This window comes from Calypte anna, chromosome 3 (genome assembly GCF_003957555.1).
Source record: "Calypte anna isolate BGI_N300 chromosome 3, bCalAnn1_v1.p, whole genome shotgun sequence".
Classification (NCBI taxonomy): Eukaryota; Metazoa; Chordata; class Aves; order Apodiformes; family Trochilidae; genus Calypte; species Calypte anna.
The window spans coordinates 45,880,115-45,906,696 of record NC_044246.1 but is presented as its reverse complement, the minus strand read 5'-3'; the positions used below and the strand labels follow the sequence as shown (position 1 = coordinate 45,906,696).

General features: G+C 42.7%; 1 protein-coding gene across 1 annotated transcript in view; it reads left to right on the top strand.

The window, feature by feature from the left end:
* Positions 1 to 24,633, top strand: part of BMP2 (bone morphogenetic protein 2) — an 84,673-nt gene extending 60,040 nt beyond the window's left edge. The window contains exons 4-5 of the mRNA XM_030448682.1: positions 16,371 to 16,504; positions 24,428 to 24,633. Coding sequence (XP_030304542.1) covers positions 16,371 to 16,504; positions 24,428 to 24,552 — 259 coding nt within the window. The 3' untranslated portion in view covers positions 24,553 to 24,633. The remainder of the gene's footprint in view (positions 1 to 16,370; positions 16,505 to 24,427) is intronic.
* The last annotated feature ends 1,949 nt before the right edge of the window (positions 24,634 to 26,582 follow it).

Here is a 26,582-nt window from a genome sequence, read left to right as displayed (position 1 = left end):
CAAATTGAAAATGAAAAGAAGTTGCTTATATAAGAAAAAGAATGTTTAAATCCATTTTTAAGCTTACTTATACCAGGACCTTACAGCCAGTAGCACACTGCCCTGAAGTCTGTGGCACCATAACACTGCAGACATCACATGGTCCTGTGAAATGGGCCACACAGGACATTTCACTAGCATGGACCTTGGTCATGGCTATCGTCTGTTTGCTGAGCTGAACGAATGCAGTGAGTCAAGTCTATCTGATTTCAGTGGGATTTCACATGGATGAAAATGTCTATTGCAATGCTGGTGACAAACCTTGTCTGTACCTGGATTGATAAGTGTTTCCCTGCTCTAAAATAACTATAAAGTGGGGCTACTTACTGGAAACAGTTAAAAAATAGTTAAAGGTAAATGAAGGTAATCAATTGGCTCTTGCATTATCTGTCAGTTCATGTTATTAATTATTTGTCCAACCAGAGATGTGAGCAATGAATTCCCAAGTGTTTATGGTAAATATTGTCTCATTTATACCATGTCATGATTTTCAAAAAGCTTCTGGATTTGGGTTTTACTTTAGTAAGTCATCTCAAGAAGATGCCCCACCTCAGTTGGATCACTTCTTTTGGGTTTCAGACAGCTCCAGTTGCACTTGTTCTAGGAAGGGAGGAGGAGCAATCCCGTTCAAAATGCAAAGCTTTAGTGTGGCTCCGGCCTCTCCACCAGTCCACTGGGTTGGTGCTGACACACAGTAAATACCTGAGATGAACCAAAGTGCCTAACAGTGTGGGAGTGGAGGTTCACTGCAATAGATTAGGTAGGAAAAACAGTGGTTTACCACCACTATCCACCAGTTCATTTTTTGCTCTTATTTTTCTATTAGCAATCTATAAAAAAATTATTGCAAAACTGAACTCTTCACTCCAGAGTCAAAAACATCCCCTGTGCCAGGTAGTGTAATAATTCAAAATAGGGCAGACCTAGGAGAGAGTTAGCTTGGGTTAGGAAGAAAAGTCCAAAGCTCCAACTCCAGTGCAGCTGGTTCCTTACTGCTAAGAGCTGAGTAAGGGGAAACACAATATTGCAGCTCTACAGTAACACTGGAAGATTATAATTTTCATTCATTAGAAATTTAACATGAACAAGGTATTTCTTTGGCTTGATAAATTCCACACATTCTTCCCACCTGTTTCCATTTTAATAAAAAAATAGAAACAGTTTAATTTGTATCTTTTTTCCAAGTTGGCAGGAGAAATCCCTGGGTCAGTCAGCAGTGCTGTAACTTACCAGAATATGGTGTAGCTCAGCCCCTGTTTTGCTTTTTTCTTCCATCCCCCCCACTATGTATTGAATGCTGAGAACTGGTTCTTCTGTTGGTGTCAACTTGACAAAGTCCTGATTCTTCTGGAGAAGAGAGCCCAGAGCCATAGCTAATGCAAATTCCTGCAGAGTTGGGTAACGTTCCTGAGAAAATTGTTCCGTAATAAGCCATGTAGTCAGAGTTGCTTGGAGAGGAAGAAGACTTTGGTGTACTTTAGTCCCAGTGTGACTCTGAGGCACAGCAATGTTGGAGCCATGACAAGGGAAGTGCAATTTAAGGGGCCAGGTGAGACAGTGATGGTGCAGCAGGCACAAGAGGCAGCTTGGCCTCAACATGGTGCATTTGTTTGCTCTGCCACCAAGAATCAAGAAGGAGGTGCTGAGGCAAGAGCCATCAAGAGTGTTGCTGGGTGAGTTAGGCGAGGAAGGGCTGCCTTGGGACTGGACACTACAAGGGAAGACCTGAGAAAAGAAAGGGCTGGACTTCTGCCTATATATATGTCCTAGCTAAAAATTAAGGAAAGTAATTAAGAACTCTTTAGGCAGAGGGGTGCAGTGGTATGAGAATAATACAAACTGATGTGGATACGCTTAGGTTGGAATTAAGGGAAGGTTTCCAAACTGTGGTAGCAAGTGCAAACACTGCTGCTGTGAGTCTTTTCTCACTTACGCTGCAAGGAATCATGTCTGTGGGCTCATAGCAGATGACTCTCGGTTTGGCAAAGGACATCATAAAATGGTTCATCAGGAAAAAAAAAAGGGATTATATAAAAGTACATTTCTGGCTAAGAAATGTATGCCTAGACCAAAATACAGGTAGTCACAAAGAAAGGAAGTGCTTTGGGGAAAATCAGAGGGGACAAGTTTCTGTCTACACCCCATTCAAGTGTCCAGGTTAGAGCAGAAGGCTGAAGAATAAAAGACTTTACTGAATAATCCTAAATAAGGAGCAAGCATTTAAACAAAGAACCACTGTGGAATTGTCAGGCAAATGCATGAATTGCCCCTTTGTAAAATGGACAGTATTTGACTCAAGGATGCAGTGGCCACTTCTAGCCTTTTTAATTTCCACCAAGTTTTAGAGGCTAAGTGCTAAAGAAGATAAAGAAGAGAGATGGTAATCAGCGATGAGTTTTTATCTGTCCTGAGAATTTCATTAGGCTTTAAGCATTAGCTCATCTCCATTCCAGCTGGATTGACTTCAGTCCTCAGATCACTGTTTTGTAGTTGCTAAAATTTTAGCTGGCCGATCTGTAAGTCCTTTGCACCTCTATCACCTCCCATCCAGTCAGCACATTAGACGTCCCTTTCTTTGCAACTGTGCACAAAAAATAATGTCTCCAAGCATGGCAATATGTTGGTGTTACACAGAGTGAATGGGTTGTGCAATTTCTATTACAGTGTAGGAACATTGCTTGCTTTTATGCTTTAGAGTCAATGAGAAAAAAAAAAAAAAAAAAAAAAAGTAAAAAAATATAGTCCTGCCTTACATTTTTGGCAGAAGAGCAATAGTTTCAATGCCCCCCTCCCCTCAGCTTTGCTGTGTTACGGGCCATGGTGTTGCTGGAATGAAATGCCACAGCTGTGAACCTTGCTTTGTGTTAGACAGGGATGAAATGTTCTCTCCTTCACTTCTGCTTGCAACATAGGCAATATGACTTCAGATTACATTACCTGAGTGATCAACATCCAAATTATTTGTCCAGACATAGTACAGCAGGGTAAAAAAACCCACCCAAGAAATCCATGGTGTAACTTCAAATACGTATATGAGTATTTGCATGCTTGCATATTCTCCTTTGTAGGTGTCTAGTGATTTCCACTGATTATCTAACCATATGTTTTATTTTTCTCCTTTTCTCAACACATTTTTTGTGGCATGTTAGATTGGCTAAAATAACACATGGCCTTATCCTGCTCAGTTTGAATTTAATGCCACCATTTCCACTGACTAAACTGATTCAGGATTAAGCCCCCAGTGAAGAAAAGTCCATGCTAGGTTTACAGCCAGAACTGTAAACATAGTCTCTCTAGGTTGGGGACATGTTGAGCTCATTTGGTGCAGAAATAATATTTTTCTGTAACCTGGACATATACAGATGGTCCAGGCTGCACAGTACAGGCAAAGCTCTCACTGAGTTAAGAAGAGAAAAAAAAAAACAGGTTGAAAATCTGCAGTTCAGGTCAGTATAGGCTGATCAGTGTAGTTCTGAAATACACAGATGTTGCGGTTTTTCTTTGGAAAAAGTTGTGGTCCATACAGGCTACTTAACTATGAAGATTCACAGCAAGATTCATACAGTTCCCACAGAAAGAGTTGGCTCCCCATCCAGTTAAGCTTTCTGTAAGTGTTGGGCTTTCATGTTTGTGATACAATTTTCTGCAGCGGATTACTTGTGTGTCCAGCAAGCAGGTTTTCCAGGTGCAAAATGGTGCAAGGAACAATGCCCAGAGTGGTAACACTCAGAAATTCACACTCACTTCATGTGGCAGAATCCTCATAATTCTCAGTGATGTCTCATAACTACACAGCTTTCTAGGATGAGATGCAAGTTAAGTCTTGGGTTAAGTTTATCACAAGTTTGGCCTTTCCTGCTAAACCACTGGGACAGCTGACTGACAGGAGAGTGAGAACAATCCAGGACAGTAGAGAAGCAGCAATATTTTGTGAAATGAGGAAATGGCTTGCTGATGCTAACTGCCCTGTGGGGTTTCACACTGCCATGAGTGTTAATCCTCCCGAAGAAATGGATCCACACCAGGGCACGGTAGAGAGAAAAATCTCAGCTGGTGTGTGCAAGCAGGGTGGTTTCAGATGAACTTGTTTTTTGGTGTAGATCAGAATTCCCCAAGAGGAGGGCAACTGAGAGCAGCATCAGGTATTGTTCAGGAACATCAAACCAAGCTCAGGATGCTGCAGTCTCTTGCAAAGGGCATTAAGGACAGATTCTGTGGTTTTGGCTGATATACTATAGGAATTCAGCACAAAAGTTGTGCAGCTCACCTATAAACATAAATGATTCTGTATTTGGAAAAAGATGTTGTTGAGTCTGTTTCACTAACTTGATGTCCCTCCATTTGGTTGTCTGCATGGTTTACAGAGAAACCATGATCCTAAAGGACAGATGATCTGATAGTTATTAAAAATTATAGGCCAAAAAATTACATATCCCTGGCTGTGGAATGAAATACTTGACACACCAGATGGGCCTTCTTATCATTGATTTCTCCAGCTTACCCACTCCATATTGATAACATGCTCAGAGGAGTTAGGAGTCTCATGCCAATAAACACAAATGCCCCAAAACTGTCTGCAACAGGCTTCATGATAAGAGATGAGAAAAGGAAGTTCTTTTCTGTAGTAATAGGAAGTTTAAAAGCTGTCTTTTTGGGAGATGGGTATAAAGCTCTGCTCACTACTGTGGGATGTTAATGGTAAGTCCCCTCAAGGGTTTGAGTAGCATGCTGGCTACACATCTTGGTGCAAGACGTTTTTGTGCATGACTTAGAATTGAGGTCATTGAAACACTAATTTGATAGTGTTCAAGCATATTCATAAATATTCCAGTAAATAAAAGATGAATAGTGAGATGAGAAATTTTGCAGATGATGCAAAGTCTTCAGTGCTATAAAACTAAGTCTGGCCACAAAGAACTGCCAAAAGAGTTCACAATCCTGAGTGGTTGGGCAATGTAGTGCAGGGTCAACAAAAACAGGGCACATGCAAAAATATCACCCTAGTGATATATATCACTTTAATATATATGAGCCCAAGATGTAACATTTAGCAAAGAGCTTGGAGGCCTCTGCAAATATCATTTGAAGTCCATCAGAAGAGGCAGCTATAACATTAGTAATAAATTGGCAAAGATGCAGGAACAATTCAGAAAACATCATTATAGCACTCTTTGATGAAACTACATCTTGACGGTAGTGTTTTCTGGCCATCTAACTACTGAACCAGAAAGCACAGGAAGGAGAGGATTTAAGATGAGGAGAGATGATAGGCAACAGCTTCCATAAAGATGGAAAAAGAAGCAGATGGGGAGTCTCAGGGTGGAAGGGGATGACAGCAGCAGGAGGTAGAGTAAAGGTCTGCTGGATCATGATTGACATAGAAAAAGGCAAATAGAAGCTGGTTGTTCACTGGTTCTTGTAAGAATTAGAGGGGACCTGATGATGTTGTCACACAAGAAGGTTTCAACCAACACAAGGAATGCTTTTTTCATACAAAGCATAATTAAATTGTGGAACTCATTGCCACAGGATGTTGCGGAAGCCAGAAGTTATAAATGGCTTGAGAAAGGGATCAAAAACATTTGAGGAGGAAAGATCCACGGGTGGCTGTTAAAACACACTGGTCTGGAGGCAGCCTCTGCTTTGGGAAGTCCATAAACCACGGATTGCCTGAAGCGAGGAGGGTACAGCAGGGGAGGGATTGCACTGAACCTCGAGTTTCCTCCTCCTGCATCTCTTGCCTATGCTGGGAGATGGGACACTGGCCCATGTGGCCTTTCTATGTGACACTGGTCAGTTCCCAGCTCTGCTGTGTCTGTCTGGGGTATGTCTCCTCTTACTTCTCTTTAATTAAAAACAAAACAAAACAAAACAAACCCCCCAAAAACAGTAAAGAGGCAAAAAACAACCCCAGCCCTCCACACACTGGTAGTAGGCAGCCGGGTAGTTGTTTTATTTTCTTTATAGTGGACTTTGTGTTGCAAGTGGCAGGAAGCCATGAACCACAAAAATAAAATAATTCTAACCCTAGTGCTAAGTAAGGAAAACAAAGATGGCTCAGCAATTAGCAGCATTATATATGTTAGTACTAAGTAACAACAGATGTCAGGACTCGAGCCCTTTGCATTCCTCGCAATCCTTCGGAAACCAAAGCCTTTTGCCGTTGCTATACATTATTACAGTTATTTTGGATCTGAGAGAGCAGCAAGGGCTCTTTGAATGTTGAAATATGTAGGTTGCCAGGACTGGATGGGTCTTACCTGTGTCTACCTCACCGTCCCGCATACTTCTGCTGACTTAACAGGCTGGCGTGTGCTGTAAAAGCCTGCTCTGTAAAGACATGCGCTGGCCATGAGTCATTAGCAAGCATGCGAAGCTAATTGGCAAAATACTCATAAAGATTTTGAAGGTGGGTTAATTACAATTCATTACACTGTAAACTGTCCCCAGGCTATTGTTAAAAAACGCAGGAGTTTCAGGGTCCAGTATTTTATGATTCATTTTGCCATGCAGTGAAAAACAGACTCTATATCAAACTACATTCATTATAGTTAAGACCACAAAATCTTTATTGGTTTTCCCAACATTCCCTCCTTGTTATATGAATTCATATGGACTGCACATTTCTAACAATGGGCAAGAAGGCACAAAGTAAAATTTATAATTTCTTACCTTCTACGCAGTACAGCCTTAAAAACTGCCCATTTTAGTTGCTTCACCTCCTCTCACCTTAGTTTCTTTGAGCTGATGGGATGGGCAATGGAAAATAAATGGAGAAATCAATGGGAACAACTTTGTCATGCTTAGGATTTGGTTGTCTGATAAATCTGGTTTATGCCTGCATTCACAAGAACTTCAGTTCTAAAAGGACACTGGTAACGAAATGGCAATAAAGAAGAATGTCTCCTTATAGCAATACAGATACTATTTTTTTTTTTTCCAGGGTGGACACATTTGTACAGATTCCTTGTATTTACAGATGGAGGCTAAGCCCAGGACACACCTTCAGAGAGCTGCTTAGACAAATCTTCCAGGCTCGTGTATCAGTTTACTTACACAAGTGATACTACCCACATGCTTTGCTGGACTCTTTGCTTAGCTCAAAGTGCTGCACACTTTGCTATGTCTACTCATAGCCAAATTCTCCAGCTTGTAAAAGAAGATAACAGAGCCTTTGACTGTCTTTGCTTATGCCAGGGATGTCAAATACATATATTTTTCTTGTGAAAGATCTGTGGAAGGGAGGCATTACTATCGAGTAGTTTGGTATAATTCTCAATAATGCTTAGTTGAGAAAAAGTTAATAGAGGACCCAGCTGTGACCTTTGTGGGAGCCAAGCCAAGTGCTGCTCATCAGTGCTACCTTTGTACCCTTCTCCAGGGGTGCCCCTTATCTCCTTGTGCTGCCTGGCACTTGGGCTCTCTTTTGAGGCTTAAATGGCATCATTCAGCTGTGCTTTTTTTCTCTACCCCCAGTGTGCTGAGCTCCGTTCATGTTTGTAAATTCAGTGGAATTTCTCCTGCATTGGCCCATCCTGTGTCTGACTGCACAGAGTCCTACTCTGCAGGTGCATATGTACCTCTAAGAGAATTGTTGCTGTTGGCATTTCCAGCTCAGCTGAGCTAATTTTGGGGTTAAATAGGTTCTAATAAGCTCTGAGCATATCACTATTGTTGTTAATACATGGCACTGAGCTGCAATTGTGTGCTTGGAGTCTGAGCTCAACTCTGAGCCCTGCCTGGCTTTTGGTTGCTGCTGTCCAGGGTAGAGCAGCCTCCCATGGTGGGCAGAGCTGGTGCAGCACCAGGTTTAACCATAAGGACTAACTGATGGAAGCAGACTGGGAATATTGCTCTCCCCCATTAAAAATGGTGATGATATGGATGGATTTTGTTCATTCAGTTAATATTTTTTTTTTAATTTTTTTTTTTTTTCTTAGATGATGTGGGGAAGGGGAGTTCTGAACAAATTTCTCAATCAGGCAATAATTGAATTGCTGGTCTTGGGTTTTTTTCTTATTGAAACCTTCATCTTTCAATGAAACTGGACATCTTTGCAGGCAAAATTTTTCAATTGAAAAATGCCCTCTCCATCACAAGAAAACCCTGTCAATAGAAAAGACCAAACCTAAACCATTCCAACCTGAAATTAGTCCTGTGGGAATATCAGTTTGTTCTACTAAGACTCAGTAATGGGTTTATTGTAGAGCTTTTTGTTTCTGTTTGCGTTAACATAGTGTAAAGTGATAAATATCTTGGGTTGGCTATTTTGTCAGAGGTTTCCCCCTGGGAAACTGGATTTTCTTACATGGCAGTGTCAGAACTGCTGTATTTATTGGGACCAAGAATCTATCTAGTTTGTTTCCAACAGAGGCTTACAGGGAAAGACTAAACCCAGCATTTATGATACTCTCCCTGGGTACTTTGCCAGCCTCCACATTTGCTCCATCACACTGGGGACTGACCCCTTCCTACTGTTGTGACTAGAGGCTGTGACAGTGGGAATGAAGCTCGAGGGGGTCAATGCCATGTAATGTACTACAAGAGTATTTTCCTAGAGAGTGATCCACCACATGGGATGTCCCTCTTGCTCCCCCCCTTCCTGAAATGCTCACCTGGTGGAGACCCCTGTCCTTGTGGTGAGAACTGAGAGAATCCCAGAGGAGTTTATAGCTCTGTGGCCAGAATTCAGGTGGGTTTTTACAGCCAGTGGGCATTTGAAACAAAGAACTTCGAAATCAGAGTTCAATGATGGTGATGTTTTTGGGTACTCTGACTAACCTCTGTGGCTGGGACCTAACAACTATATCCAAAAACACTGCCAAATCCTTCATTTGTCTTGTTTAGGTAAGAATTATAGCTGTTCCGGTTGTACTTTGAACTGCTACACGAAGAAACATCATCAGCTTCACTTCATGATATTTAGCAATGTCAGTGCTGTTACTGGACAGATGTACAAGTGAGAGAAATGGAAGAAAAAGTGGAAAAAATGAATGACCAAAATTTTCCAGACATTCACAGATATTTGTTTCTAGTGGTGGAGAGATTCTGCAAGTGGCAGGTGTCAGTATTAAGTACTTGATCCTTCATTTTCCCTTTGGTCTCATTACAAACAGGGATATTTGTTTTTAAAATAGACATTTTTCATCACTTCTTTTTAGGGTCATGCCTCTGTGAGGCACACAAATGCTGAATTTGGACAGGATCTTTTAGCCATAATATAAGAAGCTCCAAAATTTCAGAGGTTCCATTAAGAACATTGTGCAGAAATTGGGATTTTTGCCATTGGCTTGATTTGCTCCAAGATTACACCCTTAGTGTTCCTTGGAAATCATCTTTGATTTGGAAATCTTCTTGACAAATGCTGTGACATATTGGTCTCTGAGGAAATTCCTGCTACTTCACTGTTTTGATGGGGCTGTAAATAACAAAAGAGCCTTACTCATCAAGTGCTCCTCCAGTCCCAGCTCAGCTCAAGAGTTGTCAGAAATGGGCAACAGCGAAATGTTAATAAAATTCCTTCAAATCTCAAGAGAAATGTTGAGTAGATCTTCTCCAAGACTGTAGAGGACTCTCCATGGAAAACTGTCAACATTTCTATTTAACATATTGTGTCAACATTTGGCATCTGTGAGTCAACTGGTGAAGTCCTTGGAAAAAAAAGGAAAACACAGTTTTATGTATGTTTGGAATATATATCTTTGTAAGTATATACATACAAAATATATACAAATTTCTATCTTAAATACATGTTTCCTATATACAAAAGTTTCCAGTTGCTTACTATGTGTGTGCATGTAAATGTTTTAAGAGATATTTATGTGTAACTACAGGAACATTTTCACCCAGCACCAGTTTTAAGGCAGTCACTCTGAAAGCAGATTTGTTTGTTCATTTGTTTAACACAACCCGTTTGGACAAATAGCCTCACCTATCTAGGAGCTGGATACCTTGAGAGCCATTCTGGATGGGCTTTGGGATGGGACATCAATGTTGGTGCTTTCTCAGTCGCTACCACCCATACGTCCTCCAGACGTCTCCTCCCCCATGTAGATTGCTTCTTAAATTCAAAGGGATAAGACACCACTGACTTATATAACCTGATTAAAAGAACCCAAAAGTCTGGCTCAAAAGCTGGTGACTTTTTCTCCAGTGGAGGCTGAGCTGCTGAAAGATCTGCATCACTCCTGTTTCATGAGCCAAACCCTGCAACCCAAAGCCGGGGAAGGTGTTATAAATCATTGCAAACAAGAGGTCGTGCTGTCTAGCTGTGCTCTGATGGCCGAGCCATCACTTTTTAAGCTAATAGCTCAGCAGCAAATCTCACTTCCATGAAGTCTACCTGATGCCCTACAGGGAATTCGGGTCCCCTGTGTGACCCTGGACATGGTGCATACACTCCTTGCTCTCACTTCCCCACCTAAAAGATGGAGCTAGTAACACTTGATTCTGTTATCATGTTTATTTAAATTATGAACATCTCCATGAAGAAACAATCTCTTACAGCGTGTCTATATGATGTCTAATAGAGGGTCCTTCTCTCAGCTTAACCTCTGGGTACCATATGAAGGCAAATAGTAGTACTTGGCAGACTGAGAATTTCAAACTGGAAAGCTAATACCAAATAGTTCTCATTCTCTCCTGCTTTTGGCACTTGGCCCTACTCAAGATGATTTTGTTTTGGTTTGTTTTTTTTAAGAAGGTACAAGACCAAAGCCTGAGGGCCCTCTGTCTCCCACTCCCATTAGAGTTTACATTACACTCACTGGCAGTTTGTCTCAGAAAGAAGTGTCCCAGGGTTTCCCCTTTAGATTTGTAAATGGCTGTACAGCAGAAAGCACAAACTCTGTCTGGTCCTGGAGGTGCAGCTGTTATCAGAAGCTTTATGATGAAGTTCAGCTGGAAGTGCAAAGCAGAGGAGAAGAAAAAAAACCAAAAACAACAAAAAAACCAAAACACAAAACAAGGGAATGCCATCAAAGTCTTTCAAAGACAGAAATTCATTTTACCTTTGTCAATGACTGTGGTTTTCAAGGATAAAGATCAAAGCGATGACCGTGGGCAGAGCTATGACAAACGCCGAGATCAGGCTGTTAAGCCCTAGCATTAGAGCTAGAGTTAAACTGCTGTCTAGACTAGCAGTGGGTGCTCATGCCAGGTTTGGCAAACACAGCAGCAGAGTGCTTGCATCAGAGCTGGAGCAAGAAGAGTGAGGCATCCAAATTGCAGAGGGAAGGGAGCAATCAGACTCCAGCAGAGTGGAACAGGAAAAAGGAAGTTTTTTTACAACAACAACAAAACAAGAACAACAACAAAAAAAGAAACAAACAAACAAACAAACAAAGCCAAAAACCAAACCAACAAAACCACTCCCAGATTATTGCTTGAGCTCAGGGACAGACAGCCGAGAAGACACATCCCCTCTCCTGGTTTTTGCATTCTGATTAACATACACAGAAAACGTAGATAACTGCAGGAAAGTAATGCCAAATTCTTATCAATACAGATGAGCTGTCTTCATATTCCCCCAGCCCTTTCATGTGGAAATGAGACTGCATTTGATGAGGCCAAGCCCATGTTTGAAATAGCTCAGCTGGGATGCACACATGGTGAGAGTTCAGGTGCCTGTGTGGAGAGTGGCTACAGCTGGATGGAAAAGGAGAGACCTTTCCTCAGGGCAGAGAATGCCTTCAGCTTGCCCACTTTTTGTTCTGTTCCTTATGGGGAGAGGACAGAAAGCCCTTGCTTCATGGGATAAATGCATGTTGAATTCTGAGTTGATAGACTGTGTAAAGAGACAAAGTGGTTTGGGCTAGTGAGAGGCCTTGGCTGATGAGGGTCTCTTCATTCCTCCCGATCTGTCTTGCATGGACTCTTAAAAAAACCCACCACAACACATCTGAAAGGAAGAAGGTTGATAAACAAGGGGGGGTACATACATACTTAGAGCAGTTTGTGTTAATGTGCTTGGGGCCAGCCCCACTCTCACAGTGCTTCCCCAGAGTGGGTCCTTGCTCCAGGGCTGCAGGCTTCGACAGAGGAAAGAGGACCAATGGCATCACTCTCTGCACGTGTCACCCTGTGTGCCTGGCCAAGTCCTGGCCTGAGAGATACTCAGGATGGGTAGAGAGATAAGCTCTAGAAAAATTGGGTGCTGCTGGAATGCCACCATCACTGGTGTATCTCTAAACTCCCCAGATACTTTAAACCAGCCATTTCTAATCATAGTTACCTTGGCTTTCACCGATCATGACAAGTTCAAAAGAAGCTAAACAGTAATGTTGGCAAATGTGATCTCCCACACATGGAAAAAGACCAGAGGGAATCTTCTCATAAATCCAGTTGGTTTCAGCTGTGCTTCATGGAGGGGCTTGCATTGCCCGTTGTCAGGAATATGGCATAGTACTAGAAACAATTAGCTAAGACTTAGACTGGTCATATGCTATTCTCAGCAGTGCTACTGACTCATCTGCATGGCCTCGGGTGAGTTGCTTGCATATTTGTGCCTTAGTTTACCCATTGGTAATAGCAGAGATAGTAACAGTCTCACAGAGTGGTACGAGAATTAGTTAATTAATATTTGGAAAACAGCTTATGCCTTGACGTCTTTGTGCCTTTGTTTACCCATCAGTGATATCAAAGATAATAACTGTCTCATGGAGAGGTACAAGGATTAATTAATTATTTGAAAAGCTGTTCAAGATCCTTGGATGAAAGATTCCATGTGAGTAAAACATATCAGTAAAAACATCTCCCGGTCCTCTGTGAAGTTAAAATAAAGCTGGAGCATCTTAGTCATTCAAATAATTAAACCATAAATACTGTTTATTTTAATCTTCCCTTTAAAAAATAATCTAATCTAGGCAGTGATACCAGCCAAAGAATGAAAAATGTTTCAAACTCAGGAGACCTATCAGTTTGAAGAGCTTCATTCTTAATTGCTTTTTGATTTCTATCAATGGGAAGCGAGAGCAATTGTCTTTACAAATGCCTGCAAAAGAACAGGGCAGATGGGAGGACACCCCCAGTTCCTCTGCAGGGTTTCAGCCTGCATATTTGCATGGGTAAAGCAGCTGTACACTGTGCTGCATGGGGTTTCTCACACTATCCAAGCAGATGATCCTATTTGACTTGTTAACCAACAGGGAGGTGTAGACCAGCCCATCTTAAAGGCATGTCAAAGCCAGCTTTCCTCCCAAAACATGGGTGCAGTGAGGCAGGGTAGCAAAAACAACTTCTTCCAGGAATGGTGCTGAAGGGACAATCAACCAAGCAAAGGTTCCTGTTGGTCATCAGGCATTCATCCATTCAGTCTTTTGCATCCTGGGCAGCAAATCTCTCCTGAAGCTGACTGTGTGCTGTGAGCCAATGCTGCCCTACCTGCTTTGTCCAGGTACATGGGGAGAGAAGTCCCAGCGCAGCACTGGCTGACACTGGAAAGGAGCAGTACGAGCATCAATGGAGTCTATATTAAAATTACCTTTTATTCAGCCCTGTGTGTGTCAAATGTGGAAAGCCATCTTAGACCCTTACTCTAAGTCTCGGAGACTTACTGTATATTGGGGAATAAGGATATGCAGTGGCCCCTGTTATCCCTTTCTTTCTGTCTCTTATCTGTGCATGTTCTTGTTTTACAAACTACAATTTTTTTTGTGGTTTGCAGAATCAGGGTCACTGTTTTTAACTGAACAAGACCTCTTTTAAGGTGTAACTACTGATGGGAACCTGCTAGCATAACAATCTGCTGCACTGGGCACCTAAGCCACTACCCTATCTGAGCCTTCCACTAGCTCCTAGGCACTTGTCTCAGCCTTTCCATGGCTTCCCACTCTTCCTTCCCTGTTGAAAATTTTTCAGCAATCTCTGTGTAACCTGTGTGGGAATGTGGGGAGGAAGAAAGGGTATCATTTCCTTCCTGAGCTTCAGTGCCTTCATTAGTTAAATGTCCTGTCTTTTCCATGCTAGTCCAGCTTCTACTGAATTTTCATCAGATCAGAAGAGGCCTTTAGGGCCATTTGAAAGTAACCATCAGATAAAAGCAATTGTTATCATCCTTATGCAGCAGGCAAGGAAGCACACACAGGTAGACTGGTCACACAGGAAGGAGAGGAGGGACCTGGTGACTCAGAGCTTTTGACTCCCATCTGCCAGCTTTAGACGCCATTCTAGCAAAGTACAAAAAGCACATGGTTATCTCTGAACTCATGAATAATCCTACTGATTTAAGCCATAAATTTCAGCATCAGGGCATTAAACACTAGCCAAACCGTGCTAGCCAAGAGTGGATAAACAGGAGTGCAGGTATGGATAGGTGCAAGATATTCCTCTTGACATAGAGGAATAGCAGCAAATGGTAGTTTCCTTGGTGCAGCTTTCTAAGAGAACCACCAATGGAGGTGGCAAGCTGTTTCACTCTCTGAGGTGAAGCGTCCCTTGAGGATGTTGTAGCTCCTGTGCCAGCCCCAGAACCTCTCTCCATGATGAACACAAGTGGGCTCATCCACTTCCCTCACAGATGACTTGCTGGATGCATGTGGTGAGCTGCTTAGCTGACTGCAGTGACTCTGACCTTCGTGGTGATTCCCCAGAGCACGATGCCCAGGTGATGTGATCCCAGTCCTTCAGGAGCTGCTGGAGGGGAACCAGGTTCCTCTGAGTAGGGTAAGGGGTATTTACATATGTGAGAATACCAACTGTCCTCTGCTGACTGTGATTTAATGAGTTGTTCAGTCCTTTGAATTGAGAAATGACCTGGTTGTGAAGGAGTTTCACCCAGAAGCAGAAGCATCCCTCAAAATCGATTTCAGGATACAGTTTACTCCCCCACAGCTGCTTTTGACCTTGCATTTCTAGCAACGGGTTAAGAGATCAAGGGAAGCAAGTAAGAAGCAATGTTCCTGTTGTTGATGGGAGAGGGAGTTAAATTATACATGGTGTTGCCTACCAGATGGTCAGAGCCTCTCTCCCTTCTATTATGCAAAGTAATAGTTTCACAAAGTAGAGGGAACTGGAGATACCAGAGCATTTGGGAAACACATCCCATAACTGATTGAAAAGTGTGTTTTACTTCTAGTTGCTAACATGAGGTTTTAGCTGGATGCCTGTGGTTCAACCCTTCCCCAGAGGTGAAAGGTGTCAGCTCTGTCTCTGAGAGGGAGCAGAAAGACTGTGAACCCAACCAGAACTGGAGCAGTAATTTGTTACAGCAGGGTTTAGATTTCCCAGACTGGTACAGGAGAGGAGAGTTTAAATAAGATGTTTAATAAACTTGGGCAAAGCCCATTTTTCTTCTCACTTTTGAGAAGCTTTCAGTTTGCTCCACTGTAGCAGTAGACACTGACTTGTGATCTTTCAGCTGGAGTAATGGTGGGGGAGCTGTGAGCTAAATGAACCAATCCCCATGGCCTAATATGTCCAAATATTCTTCCTGGTTTGCATCCATCTGCTGCTTCATGTCATTATGGCATGTTGACATGAAAACTGAAGGTGTGAATGGAAGCCTACTTCTGATGGCTTGAACTTGCAAGAGTTCAGATACTGGCACAACGCTCCCTGGGACTATGAAGATTGTTGTGAGCTGGGCCAGATTTCTAGGAATGAGTCTTCCCAGGGAGCTGTGGCTGCCCTGCTCTGGGGGCGGTGAGCTGGGAGCCCTCTAAACCTCGAGTTTGTCTACAGCACACTCCCCCATCGTGAAGGTGGGGGTGAGAGTATTTTCTCCACTTTGTGATGACAGCAGCCCTAGCCCATGAGCAGAGCTCCTCAGCACAGCATTAACATCTATGACACCCATACAGAAATGAAAATTTCTCTTATAAGTCTTGCTAGATCAGGTCCCTTCATGCCCACTGTGCAAAGTCACCATGGTATGATGCACAGACTGAATTTCACTGCTGATGGTATTGATCCATCCATAAAATAACCAAGCCACCCACAGCTTTGTTTTGTGCATTACATGATAATCCAAAGGCTTAAAAAGGGATATGACACACCTGTCATACCAATGTATAATTTCTGTCTTGTTCTGGATGGGTCTTTTACTGGAGTACTGCAAGATATAAAATGTCATATCCCTTATGGCTTTTTGATAACTGAAATTCAGCTGATTAAATCTCAGACTGGAAATGATGGCCCTTGTTTTCACTCAGAGCTGTGGGCTGTCAGCTCTTGGACTGATTTCTGAAGTAGCTCACCCTGTGACAAGTTCTTCAGAATCAGCAGCCAATACAGGACCAAATTCAGCCATCTTTCATTTGGCTGAAGATTCCTCCAGCACAGATTCCGGAGTTTATACCCCCCATTTAATTTGCCCCTCTTTCATCTTTCCCTAGGGATGCAAGGGGAATCCAAAGCAGGGAAGGACAGAAGGGATGGAGGAGCCAGCTTTTGCCTGGCACACTGCTTGGGTACTCGGCATTCCAACACCTGTTCCAAGCCCTTCCTTCAGACTGCTGCCTGACCTCAGGTAAATTGGATCGCAGCTGTCCCATCACTCAAATATAGTTAAATATAGGATTTGTTCTATAGCATCGACATTTGAACAGGTGGAAAATACTACCTTGGAGCTAGGCACCTGGAATATTGCTTTTTAAGGCATGTACTCTGAAATTCAAGGCATGGGAAAACCAAGGGTTTCATAACAGAATGTGGAAAACCGCCTTCCCAACCCCCCAAATATTGGCTGAAACTCTCATTTTAAGGCCACACCCAGAAAGCAAGTGAGACTATAATGGGCAAATCCTCCCCTGGCAGTGGGGTGATCATCCAGAGTGCCACTTGCTGAGTCTCAGCCTATTTCACACCATGCAGAATGACTGTGGGAAAAGGCTGAGGAGATTCAGACAGTTCACAGCACTGTTCCTTTCCTCATGACAGCAGCACCAGCCAATTGCTCGTGTCTAGGTGTCTGGCCAAAGGGGATGGCAGACAGCTGTCTGAAGCTGGGACCTGAGAAAATGGGGATAACATCAGGAAAAAACAAAAACATCTTACGTACCTATTACTCCCATCTCATCCTGCTCCGGGGAGATGCCTGCTTGCTGTGGACTGAGTCAGTGCCTGGTCTTGTGGTCTTTTGGTGCTCCACAGAGCTACTGTGTGCTTGCAGCCTTGGGGCTGTTGGGACATCTCATCCTATCTGCTGCATGCAAGGACTTTACAGCCTGTGCTGTGAAGCAGTGGCTTGGCTATTTTCACCCTGATTTGGCCTACCTGTGTGTGTGAATGAACACATGGCCTCTCCAGAGGGCCAGCCAGTCAGGATGGGAGTATTTGGTGGCTCTTTTGAAAAATATCCCTGGACTTTTGGATCTTAGGATACCATGAAGTATCTGCTTGGATCTGGGCAGTGATTCTGGGCCTTTCCCTCAGAGACCACAACTGACAGCTCTCTTCTCAGCAAGGGGGAAGAATGGGGCAATGGTTACGTTTTGAGGGTAGGGAGAAGGAAAGGCTGTTTGATGACATTGGCTGCATAGGGGATCTGCAGGGATGGTGAGGATGATCTGAACTCATCTTGTTTCTTCTTCCTGGGCTTGCTAACCACCCCTGGGGAACCACCCCTCCTGGATCTTCCACTGCCTCCCTCACCAAGTCTGACATTCCTGGCTCTACCCTCCCCACTGTGCCACCCCAACTCCACCCCAGCCTCCCCAGGCAAGTCCTGGTCCTTCATCAGCAACGGGGCAAAGCTCAGTTTTCCCAATGTGACTGAGAAATGTTGGCTCTTCATACAAATTGCAGCCTGCCTTCAGGGAACAGGGTAGTGGCCTTTTATTTCCTGCAAAGCTGTGTTTGCGAGGTACTCGCGGAGAGCATTAGGCAGATAAGCAACACTGCAAAAGGCATAGCCAGCTCCCCAGTGAGGGGAAACAGGGTAGATCAAATAGTTATCCAGGTTTCCATCAGGTGCAGGGCTGGCCAGGTGACAGGTAGGCTTGCCACTTCGCATGGATGGCTCACCTCATTGCCAGCTGGAATAAACATGGGTGCTTTTGTGCCAGCAGATGCTGAGCTGATCTTCACTAGCAGATGCGTCTCCTTTCCCACCTGCTCTGTTGGTGTAAGTGGGTTATCTCTGCAAAATAAGCACATGAAGAGAAGAATTGCCAAGCAGGAATCCTGCTTGTATTCATGCTGAGAGCTGGCCAAAGAAGGAGAAAACATCCATCTCAGAAGGGCTGTCAAAATTTGGATGTTTGGCTTCATCTTTCACTTTGTTTAAACATGATCTGTCAATGCCCATCAAGAAAAAGAAGAGGGACAATAGCCTAGCCCTTGAAAGGCAATGCTGCCATGGCTAGAAAGTTTCAGGAGCTCATGGGAGGAAAAAATTAGCTGGAACTCATGATCTGAACATAAATCTATACCCTACAAATTGGGGCTACTTTCTTTCTTGTGGTGCTAAGAAACTCTGGCCAGAATATCAGAAAGTCAAATACCAAAAAAAGCTCACTTAAATGTAATAATAATCCTCCCACCAAAATTAAAACTAGATTGTGGGACTTCCACCTTCCTCAGCTGTTTATGGTTTTTGTGTGGGAAAATTCAGGGCAGGGTGTAAAGACTGTATGTATCTGAGCTCTGGATGGTTTCATTATTAGCAGGCCACAAATTAATTAGGTGGATGATGTAAAAATGAATGCCAATAAAACATTTACACCAACTCTTCATTCTGTGTGAAACATCTTTTATATGTATGTGTATACGTATATACGTATATACTATAAATAATAGAAATGATGCTCATATTTTATGCTAAGGATGTAAACACTGGTCCCAACAGCAGTGGCAAATGAACCACTCACATTTTCTGATTGCATAATTTGCCTAGAGGATGGATACATAATTACACTGTAATTAAGTATAATAAACAGAGAAAATTATTTGAGAAGGAAAAATTATCACAGCCTCAACCATATCAGCCAGAAGCTCTCTTCTAATTAAGTTATTTTATTAAACAAAATGTTTTTAAGGTGGGTCTCCTTTTAAAATGTACATTATAGCCCATGTAATATAATTTACTTTGTAAGTAAAACATGGCTTGTGTATGGACAGATCATATCTGATAGGATTCATGAAATACAAAGCCACTGGGTCCAGTCCTTCCAGGTGCTGAGCCCCTCACACCCCTGGTCCAAGGAGCAGAGCCTGAGTGCTGCTCTGAGAAACTGCAGCAGCATATAGATCTGCCTCTTATTTGTGCCCACTGATGGGCTCTTTTTATGTTGCACCTTTTATTTTTCCTGATTTAAAGGAAGAAATTCCAGGAGGTGATTCTGATACTGTCACCCTGTATTGATACAGGAGAGGCAAAGGACAAGTAAAAGAGGTAGCTCAAGCTAACCCAAATAGCTCATGGGAGAGTCTTAAAACACTATTCCATCTCAAATGCTGCTACCAGTTCTGCTCAGTGTTTGGCAAGATGTGAAGATGGAGTCATCTTTTACATTACTGTGGCTGAAGCAATCCAAAACATTGGTTCACAAACTACAGGACTCAAGAAGACCATGTAATCAGGTGGTGAAGTCCCTCAGACACCCCCCAGTTCATTCCTCTTAGAACTACAGTATATTTAAACAGCTGCCCCCAGACACTTAGGGACTACATAAGCTATTACAGAAGCCTTGGAGATAGTTACTGGTCCTGTATCCCCACCCCTGCCAAAAGCAAAAAACGCTCAGCTTTAAGTTTCAGCCACAAGATTTCTGTGTACATCTGCCTCATTTCCACATTTCTCTTCCTCTTCTGAGTACTGAGAGATTGTGATCAAGCCACCCCTTGGCCTGCCTTCTGTAAGCTCATTATTAGATCACACTGGCTGATACAAATCTCTTCTGGTTTCCTGGCTCTTCAAGGCTCTTACAACCTTGCAATATTCTTTGAGAAGATCTGTGTATAACAGTGACCTGTTTTCTTAACTATTTACTCTTTTCTTCAGATCCCAAGCCACTTCTAAGGTTTATTCAAAACAATTCAGGTTTTCTTTCAGGACACAGTGAAAACAATAGCACAATCTCCGTAACATATCCTTTTGTGCTAGGCTATCTAAGAATGGACTTGCATCCCACATAAGAGGAAACATTTCTGGCCAAGGAAAATCCAGGGAAAGAAGAGACTCTGTCCTAAAATATCATACATCTGCGGCAGCAAAAGATCCTTGAATTCAAAATGTTGAACAGTATGCTGTGACAACATCTCCAAAGCTATTTTTCTCTAGCTTTGTCTACAAGACACACAGTTTGTTGGATAATGAAGAGAGCAGTGTGGTGATCAAGAGGAATCTTTTCTTGTTTAGTTTTCCACTCTTAAATGTTTGCAAACCTTTAGAACACAAAATGCTGTAGGTCACTGATGAGATTATTGATGTGTGTAGTTAATGCTTGCAGGATAGACACTTAGGTCATCATGGATCCTAATGACTACTTCTAATCCCATGGTGTCTCTCCTAATCCCATGCATTTTAAATTGTACAGTGACCTGATTTCAACTAGGAGCTTCCATGAGAAATCACATGGCAGTCACAGACATTGTAAACTCAAGCCAAAGAGTCATTTTCAAATGCTTGGCAAACACTAGACCACAGAAACTCAATGTGTCATAAGACTCCACTTGGTCCCATCATCATGGGTGGGAAAAGGAGGAGGATTATCCGTAGACCTCAAAGTGTTTTACAAAGGGAGGCAAATGCTGCTATTCCCATTTATTGGATAGGGCAACAGCAAGTTGAGACTTGCACAAAGTCACCCAATTAATCATCCAGAAAACTGCCACTGAAACCCATGTTCTGGTCTAAACAGGTTCTAAGACTGCCCTCATCATGTAATATCTGAGTACCCTCCAGTAGTACATTAGAATTGGGGCATGTCAACACTGGCCAATGCAAACAGCTGCCTGTCAATCCAGCCTCCTTCTCAGCCTACTGGACAAAAACCATCTCCAGACTAAAGCTCTGTAGCCATAATACCCTCCTAGGCCCTGATGTATGAACCCCACCATAATCTGGGGTGAAAACTCAACCCGCCAACACTATAACTCATCTCTGTGGCTTCCAGAGAATATCTTGCAGATATGAGACTGCATCTGAGAGCAGACAGAACATTCTTCATTATACATCCAGTTTCATCATCTGTAGTATCCCTCAGACTATTTCCTCATGCTTCGGTTCTCACTGAACCACAGACATGTCACAGGTGTGTTGGTTATGTTGTTACAGCCTTCCAGCTCCTTTGAGGAAAGATCTGGAAGATGAGAATATAAACAGAGATATTTGTATACACTGTCATGGAGAAGAAACCCCCCCCAAATAGTAAGTCAGGAGAAAGGAAAGAGAAGGAAAGAATTTTTGTAAATTCAAGATCTACTTGTCCTGACCAATAGTACTAAAAAAATTGGTAAATTAATGACCTATAGGAAGAATTGCTGTTATTACAGGGCATTGTACTGGCAAAGCTCCTGTACAACACAGCAATAATTCTTTTCAGACTTATCTTCCCTTTCAAGGCATAAGGAAACATAAGTGCCTTTAACTTCAACTCCCTGTCAGGCAGCATCACTTCCTTGTGAGAAGCAGGGAGTTGATGCAGCAATGGGAAGTCTGTCCTTTGTAGCAGCTACAAAAGCCCTGTCTGATCCAGTCATTATGACGTAGATCTGAAGAAATGAGTCCTGCTCCAAGGAAGCTAAAACATCCGAAGGTGCCCTAAGAGCTTGTCCTGGCCTACTCATGCTCCCAGGTTTAGAAATCCTTTGGGGGTTTCTAAGTCCATACGAATCACCCCAAGCTCTGTAGTTCTCTGTGTCTTAGATGATTAAGAGACTGGGAAGCACAGCGTGGATATGTCCATCTCTGCTCCCCCTTGTTTTGCTCTCCTTCCTAGGTGTGCCAGTAATAGCCCATCAGAGGGCAAAGTGGGCTTTGATGTCTTCTGATATGAGACTGTTTCTTCCTGTTTCTGGATCTGAATCCCTTCTGGCATGGATTTAGCAGCTTCACTAGATCATTACCCTTAGCACGGGGAAACCAAGGCAGTGTGTAGGTGGCACTGTTTCTTCACAGATTTGTGTTTTTTGGACTTTTGCACAAAGCCCTGAGAGGTGAATATATGCTTCATGAGAATGCAGAATGGGTACAGCCACTGTTTGAAAACAAAACAAAACAAAATACGAAAAAAACGGACCTGGTTAACTTGGCTACGATCATCCAGGAAGTTTGTGGCAGAGCTGCAAATAAAATCCAGACATTTTGCCTTTTGGGCCTGTGTCTTCACAATGACACTGTTCTTCCTCTGGGCATCTGGGCTTGTTGTCTTATCGGGATGCACTGCTCAGCATGTCTCCTTAAGGGGAAAGAGTGCTGGGAAAACCACACTTTATTCTGTAGAGAAAATGATGCCACCTACATAAGAAAACCCCATTGCTTTTTGCAATTATTGCCAAGGCTGTATATCTTCCCCTCCCTTTGTGATCTTTACCACTTCCTCACCATATGTAAAAGGCCTGATCCTGACAAAAATAGTCATGGTTCCAGAAGTGCCACTCAGATGATGTTGATCTACTTCCACAAAGGATGTGGCCTAATGCTTTTGGCCAGATTTTTCTACAAGCATCCAGTCCCATCTCTCTCTTCCCGACCTAGAGAGCTGAGGGAAGTAGTGTGACAATAACCTTGCCTGGCTTCACCTGGCCCACCCAGGGAACAGCTATTTCTGGACATACATGGGAAACCCAAGCCTTTTCCCTTTAATCTAACATCTCATGAATGTTGCTAAGCCTAATGTTTAAATTGAAAAAAACAACCTGAAAATAGCATTAAAGGAAGCAGAGGATTCGAACAGCACTATATTTTTGAGATTGTCTTTCTGGAAACTATATTTAAAAACTGACCCTTTTACAATGAGTTTTCTGAAACTGTAGAGCCATCCCAAGCTTCCTTTGAGATAAGACTTGTAATTTGGAATTGAGTAATGGAGTTTAAAAACAATTTACTTGGTATTAAGAGGCAATGTGCGATCATCTGGCAGTGCCATATTGCCCCCACTCCAGAGTGCTTTGGGGCGATTTGTGCTGGGAATGAAAGTGAAGACAAACATGATGGTGAAGGTAGTTCTTCCTCTGTGCCTGACAAAAGGATGGTGTCTCAGGGTGAAAATCTCCCTGAGGTTTTGGAAAAAAGCCCCACTGCTTTTGAGCATTTCTAGTCCTGTTTCCCACATGTGCCAAACTCTTGGTGTAAAATGTAAGCCTGCAACTTAGTTTGGAAGGGAAGCTGTGACCAACAGAAGTGAACATTATAACTTCCTGCTAGCTGAAGTGACACAAACTCAGCATTCTTTTAACAAGAAGATCTCATACTTTCACATTCACCTGACATACTTCTATTAAAGGGACAGCAAAAACAGGGGGAGAAACGGGAGTTTCCACGGTAGTTTTATGCCAAGCATAAATATCTTTGTAGGAACCTTTCAGACCTTTTTGTACTCCCAAAGCAAGGACCAGATCTGGCCCAGCTTTTTAAATTTTCTTCCAACTTGTTGGCGTGAAATCTGACAGCCAGGCAGATGTGTCTGCCTTGATCTTTGGTGTGGATCTCCTGTTGCACTCCCCTCTGTTCTTCCAAGCCTGAATAGGGAAAAGTGAAATAGCTGTCCAGAAACATTAATCACAGCATCTCAGCTCTGTAAATTTTCAACAGTTTTCCTCTTGTAGCACTGGAAGGCTCTGACCCATTTTCAAAAGTGGGTATAAAACTTATATACATGAGGAAAGCACACATACTTGTAGCATCTGCAAAAACATATGGCAGTTTCACATCCCACTAACCAGTTTCCTGGACTGAATACATATAAGTGCAGGCTTTTTGAGAACCAGCAGTTTTTGAATGCTGGGTTTCTGACTCTCATCCCTCAACCACAGCCCTTCCTCGACTTTGTGAGATATACCATTTCCCTCTTAATTTGTCCAGTTACTGCACAGAATCTTTCTGGATACTTATTCTTGTATTGCCTTTTTTGCAGGTGAAGCTACTCTCAGGCTCCCCTGACAATTTTTTTTGGCTCAGCTTTCCATGGCATACAGAGATGCTGTGTTATCTCTACTTAATCCAGAATGGCAAAGAGCAACCATTTCCAGGATCAGGAATTACATTTCATGTGTCTCCAGATTTTGCTGGGCTGCTAATCTAAAGAGCTCATTGCAATTTTTTCCATCTGACTCTTTTGTTTAATGACAGACTGTTTTGCCAAAGGATCCGTTTTCCTTAAATACCGATTTTTGGAAGCAGAACATCTAAAATATTTAGCTGTTGTTTCTGACAGCGATACCATTTTTCCTGTCTTATCAACATTTTCTGTGCAAATATACCCACTTATCACCATGTTTTCTATTTTAGCAAGCAAATGTGATCCCAAGGTGCATTCTTCTACCACTGCCAAAGCAATAGACCCTGAAGAATGGATTGAAGAAAATGCACATAGATGCGGAGAGACCCTGAGACCCTCCTGCATCTTTCTATGACTCTGTCTAAGCCACTCCTGTTGAACACTAGTTTAGACTCTTGGAAAATCCAAGCAATGGAGATTCTAAAGCCCTTCTGTGCCATCAGTTTCAGCATCTCCCTCTCTTTTTGGATAGAGCTCTCCTAAACTCTGAACTTCTCTGTTTTGCTGCAAATAAAACCCAACAAGATCTTGTCCTTCCCCAAGCAAAGAGATCCAGGTGTCTCTGTACCATTTTACCATACCCTTCAGCTACTGTCTGTCCTCAGGCTTTTTAGACTAAAGAAATCAAATTAAAAAAAATATATATTTACGGCTCATGTTTTTTTATACCTCTTATCAATCCTGTTGCTCTCCTCAGGACTTGGTCCTATGTTGAAGTCTTTATCTGAAGTATGGAATGCAGATCTGTGGTCTGGGCCTCAGCATCAGAACGATCTCCACACAGCGTGCTTTTAATGCTTCTTCCAATACAAGTATCTTTCTCGCCACAAGGTAGATTTCAATTTGAATATGCCCTCTGCCAGCTCCCCTTGTGTAATGCCAGTACAATGACCTGGTTCCAGACATGTATTTTAATTATGCACTTTCTTTTTCAGAACATTTAAAATCAGTCCTCTACCCTGTCTGCTCCACCATCCAAAACTGTTAGCGCAGATTTAAATGAACTGTGACCAGTGCAGACTTCTGTTGATGATCCTCTTATTTTGACAGTGAATAACTCATGCTTAATCTTCAAGGATGTCACTCCAATCGATGGCTGAAAAATAGAAAGTGTTTGCATATATATGTATTTATATATATATATATATAGAGAGAGAGAGAGAGAGATTCATTTCTGATACCAGCAGCTGTCCAAAGGAGACCTGAAGCCAAGAGCAATACTTGTAAATAACAGACAAATATCTACTCATCACCTGGACTGAGAAACAGGCTTGAGTACCAAGCCCTGAAACTGCACTCGCTCCTGTTTTGTTGGCTTCTTTTTTTGTGTGGTTGTTTTGTTTTGCTTTGTTTTTTATGAGAGGACATAGCAAAGCCAGATTATTCATAGCTCAGAAAGTAGGATGGGCAGACCAGTATGCCCCTAAAGCCAAGATGATGAGCTAATATACTTCATATTGTCAGAAGAGTCCCCACCTACGCTTTCACACAAAGGCCTGATTAGCTCACAGGTATGCAAAACTCTGGGAGGATGCCATCTTTCATCGCTACCAGAAGATGTTTAATATATGTTAAGTTGCCAAGAATTAAGCATTTGTGCCTGTGTGTACACACACGCGCAGCCGCCTGTTGCTGTCCCAGGAGCTGCTCACTGCGTTGTGCTGATCCACCATGCTGGTGTCCTGCTTCCAGCAGCTGTGATGGAAACAGCCACAGGCTGAGGGCATCTGCATGGGGAGGAAGGGGTAGGGGTGGGAGGGACGGGACGGGGCACTCTGCAGCTTGTGGAGGGTTTCTACCACTCTTGCAATGGCCTCCTGCAAGAAAGCCGAAAGAACTCCACCATCCAAGCCACTGATGGAAATACTGAGTATGAGTGCCTGAGTGCACCAAAACTCTCTTCCCACATGCCAGGATGCTCCATATAGAAAAGTCAAAGGAGCAGGACCATAAGCACACACAGTGTGCTACTGCTGAGGTTGGTTACTGTGATTCCCATTCCCAACCTGGAGCAATGAAGTACTGGCTTGATGTTTAGAGGCTCTTAGCATCCCACACCGTGGGATGCATGTGGGTACAGTAAAAACTGGTTTTACATTGCTTCCAATGTTACCACTCTGAAAAGTGCTGCATGGCCTAAAAGGGAAACAAGCAGGCTGTGAGGAACTGGGAAGGAAAGTCCTTTGAAGCAACACATGCTCCTCTTCCACTAGTGGTGAGGCTGTGCTGTTCATCAGAATATATGTGCTGAGGCTGCACGTAGTTCCTTGTTTGCTAGGTCCCCTTTCAATGCCCATAAGCAGTTCCCAAAGTGCAACAAGCTAGAATGGTCTCCTTATGTCACAGATTTATAGATTTATGTCAAAAATAAACAAAGCATAATTT